The sequence below is a fragment of the Nicotiana attenuata genome, unplaced genomic scaffold, assembly GCF_001879085.1.
Source record: "Nicotiana attenuata strain UT unplaced genomic scaffold, NIATTr2, whole genome shotgun sequence".
In the NCBI taxonomy this organism is placed as follows: domain Eukaryota; kingdom Viridiplantae; phylum Streptophyta; class Magnoliopsida; order Solanales; family Solanaceae; genus Nicotiana; species Nicotiana attenuata.
The window spans coordinates 70,381-76,158 of NW_017674098.1; the positions used below are offsets into that span (position 1 = coordinate 70,381).

Below are 5,778 nucleotides of genomic sequence, written 5' to 3' on the forward strand. Positions count from 1 at the left end.
TATATATATATATATTATTTTTGTCATCATCAAAAAGAGGGAGTTTATCTTGAGAATAAGTACCAGGCATGTATGAATAAAATATTTGCTCAGTTCAGCCCCAAAGACAAAAGCTCTAACAAAGTCTATAACTTCCTTCTTGATGATATCCCAAGTAACCTGGTAAAAGTGCCCATTAAATCTATCTGGACCAGCTGAGCTACTTGGGTCCACGGAAAAAATAACATCTTTGATCTCCTCCTCAGTAGGCATCTTTAGCAAAGAATTGTTATCATCTTCTGAAATGAGGTTTTCACAATGTCCAAGAATGTGCATATTGGAACCATGGTTCTGTTTAGTAAATATGTGTTTAAAATAATCAACTGCAGCATCAGAAATGGCTTGGTTATCCTCGACCTAATTTCCTTGTCTGTTCTGTTAATTATAAGTTTCAATAATGAAAAAATTAATATATGATATTTGGTGTAGGATCACAAGAAATAAATTAAAGGGATTCAAGAAGCAATACCAGTCAGGAATAGATCAAGGAAAAGAATCAATAATCAGCGATGAAAAAAAGAAGAAGGAAGAACCAGCGGAGATCCGGCAAGAATAATCAATCAGAGATTGACGGAAGCTAACAAGGAAAAGAATCAATGATCAGAGATGAAAAAGGAAGAAACAGCGAAGATCCGGCTAGATTAATTAATCAGAGATTGACGGAAGCTATTACTGGAAAGCCCCAAATCAAAGGGAAACGATATTACTGAAAATCAATAAAGCCAGAAATCAAGAGATCCAGTGGATATTTCTCCAGTAACACAAAGATATGCCTATCGGATTGAAAGCTCATCAAGAACATAAATCAAGGAAGATCAACAGGAACTTGACTCTATTCTTGGAAAGAATCAATTTATGATTCCTTTCAAGGATCAACTCCCTTGGGTTTGCAATCTCTCAAGATTCTTGAATGCCTCATGGAAAGTATATATACAAATATTCCGGGCGTGAAAAGGACATACTTCGAACGAACGATCTTCACTCTTTTTGTTCTACACCAAGCAAGCATTATAGTTCCTTTAGATCTGCTATGTAAGTAGTGAGAGAAGAAAAAGAGATAAACACTGGTGAGGCATCATATCAAGAAAAGAAAAGAGACATAGAGATTAAGCTGTTGGTGTAAAGCTACATCATCCATTCTGTACTCAAGAAATATCGATCACTGAAAGAGAACACCCTTGCAACCCAAGGGGACTGGACTAGGATTCACATTGAATCCGAACCAGTATAAAATTCTGGTGTCTTTATTTCCTGCATTTTATTTCTGCATTTACTATTGTCCTGTTCTTATTTCTAGTCGACTAATTGGTAAACTAGTCAACTACTTATAAAAGTTTTTTAATAAGCGATTCACCCCCTCTTGTACTTTCATGTTCTTGATTTTATAGATTTGTGACCTCCTCTTTCTCTCCCTTATTACACTGTAGAAATATTTTGTGTTGGAATCTCCTTACTCTGCCCATATATCCTCTCTCTCTCTCTCTCTATATATATATATATGGATTCATTTTTGGCAAAATTGGACTCTTTAAACACTTCATTTAGTCCAAGTAGGTGCTTATACTCTCGGGGTACGTACCTTAATTATGTCATTAAGATTTAAATTAGACCAAAATAATATTCAAAACATGCAGGGCTTACATCTTGTTTGGCAGTTGTGCTCGTCAAATTAATATCTCAATATTGAATTCTTTTCTGGGGACAATGGGTAGAATATATTCAAGTTAATATATGAAATAAAAAAATGAAATAAAAAACAAAATGTAGTATTATTTTTCTTACAAGGATATTAAGGAACCCGATGGGAAGTGCATCGCTTCATTACAAAAGGCAGTTGCTTAGCAACTTTATACAGCATGATAAAATTAAATAAATAGATTTGATTCTTTCAACAAAGGAGAATGAAGTCCTGTAGCTCCACAACCAGCAACAAGTGCGGTCTAAACTTCAATAGAATCTACAAGTAGGGCAATAATGTGAGGTTTTAAAACTTTCTCCGGATGAGTGTATCCATCTAAATTGTGTATATATGTAACCTCAACAATACGTGCAAGATTGAGAATACAAGATAAAAACTCCGTAGAGACAGGAGTGGGCTTAAGAAGTCCTTCGTTAAGATCCTTCCATGCTGCCTCAGCCATTTCTTGAAATTTAGTCATTGCCTCTTCTGTTGATATCCCATAATCTCTCATGCAGCACTCAATTCCTGTTGCAATTTGTCCCCTACTTTTCTCAACCTGGAAAGGTAGATAGATTAGGGGTTAGCTTTTATATTGTCGCAATAATTTATTTGTCCAAATTTCATATAATTATATAAGTTTGTGAGATACAACTCAAACCTCGTATGTGGCCGTGTCATCAATAACTCGGCATATTATCACACTAGCTTCAAGAATTTTAGGATTCTTTGACAACCACTCAAAATCCTGCTCCGTAACAGACTTCATGCCCAAATACGATGTTGTCGCGAGGTAGTAATATGTAGTAGTTGCTAGTGCATTGCTTAGGTATTCAGAAACAGGTGGCTTATATCCTTCAATAAACCATGTTGACTCGATATTATAATTTCTTACTACTTTTTTCATCTGTGAATACAAAATATATATGTTTAAGTCATGTTAGATAATTTTGATTGAATTGTATCAAATTTAAGATCACCAAAAAAACGTACAGAAGGTAAAACAAAGCGAGAAACGGAATTAGGAAAGAACTTATTTCAATAGTTAATTTGCTCAAACATACTCTTTCTATTGCATGGCAGACAATATGAGATCTTCCAGCACTAGACAATTCCTTTTCATAATCCTTGTAAAGATCTAGAATAGCTTTATAACTGATTTTCATGTAATCAGGAAGGCGATCAATTTCGTTGATATCCCATCTGCAGGATGAAAAATTAAGGTGAGGCATTTTGAAAGAGCACAACTATAATGAGTAGAAGTTCTATCTTAATATTTTCACGACGACATTTACGTACTATGGAATATCTGAATAAATAAATTGAAGAAGTTCATACCTTTGTATGGCATCTGTGTATGCCTCAAGTTCTTTAATTGTACCATAAGCATCAAAGGTGTCATCCACAATCGAAATCATTGATATGGTCTTAACAAGCATGACGCGAGCTTGAGAGTATTGAGGCTCAAAATAAACTCCTAATGCCCAAAAGTAGCATTCAACTACTCGATCTCTAGCATATGGAAGTGTTGTTACGAAATTCAAATCTTTCCACCACCTGCAGCATAACAAATCAACATCAGTACTTGATATATGGTCAATCAAAAAGGGTTCATCGTTTTAATTTATCGCACCTTGATACTTCAGCAAGTTCTTGTTTGTGCAACATCTGGAGCAAGTTGAAATCCAATTTGGCAAATTGAAGTAACACATCATTTTTTGATTGTTCCTTCTCATAGATTGATGAGATGAAGAATCGGGTCTCGACTCTATGTACGCCCTTGTGCAAACATTGCTCAAGGGCATGTGTCACTTGCTCCCTTAGTGGAGATTTCAAATGTGGAACTGCAGATTCAAGATGGATAGTGGAGAAAGCAAGTGCGTTTTCTAAGATATCGTCAGCATGAGTCCTCACATGTGAAGCTTCATACAAGTTCAATAATCCTAAGACATCGCTAGAAAGAGACTCTTTGAATTTGCCATTTTCATCTTGGAATTTGCTGAAAATTTCTGGTATTTCAAGAAAGAAAACTCAAGATTAATTTATATTTCCTATAAATTGATAATAATTACAACAACATTAAGGTGTGCTTTTTGATGAACTTACCAGGAGAGATGTTGAAACCATGTTGCCTGAGCAATCGAAATTGAAGTGAAGAAGTGCTCAAATCATCGCAGTTTGAGGTTTGGTTGTAAATTTGATCCAAAATCTCATCAATTTCTTTCTCAAAGTGGTATGATATGCCAAGGCGTTCAATAATGTCAATCAAATTCAACGTATCAGACAACTTCCTTCCAGTTGCTAATAGCATACTCCTCGTTTGTTCCTTCAATGCTTCAATCTCTTTAGCGTACTTTTCTGCAGCCTATTTATAATGTGTTTTCACAAAAGAAAACTGAAATTAGCAAAATGAATGTTGTTCAAAAAACATAAAGAAGAAACAAGACATGCTTGCAAGAAGAAACTATAAATAAAGAATACTAATAAATTACCTGATTTTCAATGGAGAATGAAAGGAACTGATCACCCCAAAGACTAGGGGAGAAGTCGGCGACGGGGCGAACAATCTCTTCTTCATAGTTGCCAACTACAGCTGAGGCCATTGCTATAAAAGTTATACTCTTAATAGATAGGAGAATTTTTGGGAGAATTTTGGGAAGAAAGAAAGTCGAGTGATGAGTGAGATGACACAAATGGAAGAGAAGGCATAAGTATTTATAGTGTTTTTTTATTTCTTCATTTCAGTTGCCTTACTTGACTATATATCATATAGTCTACTGATACAATATTTCTTCCTTGGCGTCTTTTGATTTCTTTCTTGGCGTCTCAATTGATCCAGTATAATAGGAGCAGTATTTCTTACATAAAAAAATTTGTGTTGTGGGACATCATACCTCTGGAAAATAATATTTACTTTCCTAGTAACTACTCTTTATTATAAACGTCAAATGTCTAGCTGCCTTAGTTAAGACTCTTTCTTGGGGTTCCAACTCCCTTCCGTTTCCTAATCTCTCCCTTCTCTAAGTTCATACTTGGATTGGAGACACTTGTCGTGGTTAAAAATTAATGGATGAGATTATAATTGATCACTAAAATAAAGCTCTAATAATGATTTACTTGCAAGATATTTCATTTCATGATTTAAACAAGTACTCTCACGTTTGATCGCCAATATTATGAAAGAACAAAGGTTGCATAGCAGCATAACTTTGTCACCACAAAGATGATTTCAGAACTTTATAAATTCTATGAGATAATGGCTGTATAACTTTATCAATTCCATGAGATGATAGCTGAGATAATTTTGTACCTTTCTTTAATTTTTATTATCAAAGGGTGGAATTTACTTCTAATATTTCTCATTTTTTAATAAGAATGCAAGAAGATTTTGTGGAAGTAGCAAAAAATTAACTAACGACAAAAAAAATAAAAAAAATAAAAAAAATAAAAAACTCTACAAGAAAGAGAAATGAATCTAAGATAATGTATAGTTACAATTTTGGGATTGCAAAAAATATTTAGGAATGGATAAAGAAGGATTTAAATACTTTAATCATGGTTAGAGCTTTATTTTAGCCAATTAAATCTCATCTAATGATTTTTAACCATGACAAGTATCTTCAATCCAAGTAGAAACTTGGAGAAATTGAGAGGCTAGAAAATGGAAGGGGTTGGATCCCTTTCTTGGCCATGTCTCGGAGTAGGAATGGCAAACAGGCGGGCCGGGTTGGATATGGACGTGTCAAAGACAGATAATGCAAAAGTGGATAAAAATCCAATCCAACCCATATTTAATAGTACAGATAGAGAATGGGTTAACCGGCAGATTATATAGATTTCCATATTACCCATGACTTCATGAAATATGTTCACTTTTAAGAGGATTACTAGTCTCCCAAAATTTGAAAAATCCCTAATTTGAATCTTTGCAACTATAAAAGTTAAACTCATTGGTTATCTATTTTTTAAGTGGATAATATGGATTCTATCCATATTTGACCTATTCTTAAAAAAATATATTCTCCAACCCATTTAATGAATATTATGGATAAATAATTATT

At 34.1% G+C, this 5,778-nt stretch overlaps 1 protein-coding gene across 1 annotated transcript; it reads right to left on the minus strand.

Moving 5' to 3' along the window:
• Nucleotides 1-1,828: 1,828 nt before the first annotated feature.
• Nucleotides 1,829-4,400, minus strand: LOC109218002 (5-epi-aristolochene synthase-like). Its single transcript, XM_019382311.1, has 7 exons — nucleotides 4,210-4,400; nucleotides 3,824-4,082; nucleotides 3,351-3,726; nucleotides 3,056-3,274; nucleotides 2,782-2,920; nucleotides 2,379-2,624; nucleotides 1,829-2,276 (listed from the first exon to the last, which is right to left on the minus strand). Exons 1-7 carry the CDS (start codon nucleotides 4,318-4,320, stop codon nucleotides 1,980-1,982), a joined length of 1,647 nt encoding a protein of 548 aa, XP_019237856.1. The 5' UTR covers nucleotides 4,321-4,400; the 3' UTR covers nucleotides 1,829-1,979.
• Between the last annotated feature and the right edge of the window lie 1,378 nt (nucleotides 4,401-5,778).

What these genes read in the sequence shown, in the direction of transcription:
- LOC109218002 (XM_019382311.1), bottom strand. Translation starts at nt 4,320, where the DNA reads ATGGCCTCAGCTGTAGTTGGCAACTATGAAGAAGAGATTGTTCGCCCC. An exon ending in TGGTTTCAACATCTCTCCTG is followed by an intron (nt 3,727 to 3,823) that starts GTAAGTTCATCA and finishes TTGAAATACCAG; the next exon opens with AAATTTTCAGCAAATTCCAA. An exon ending in TACACAGATGCCATACAAAG is followed by an intron (nt 2,921 to 3,055) that starts GTATGAACTTCT and finishes TTCATCCTGCAG; the next exon opens with ATGGGATATCAACGAAATTG.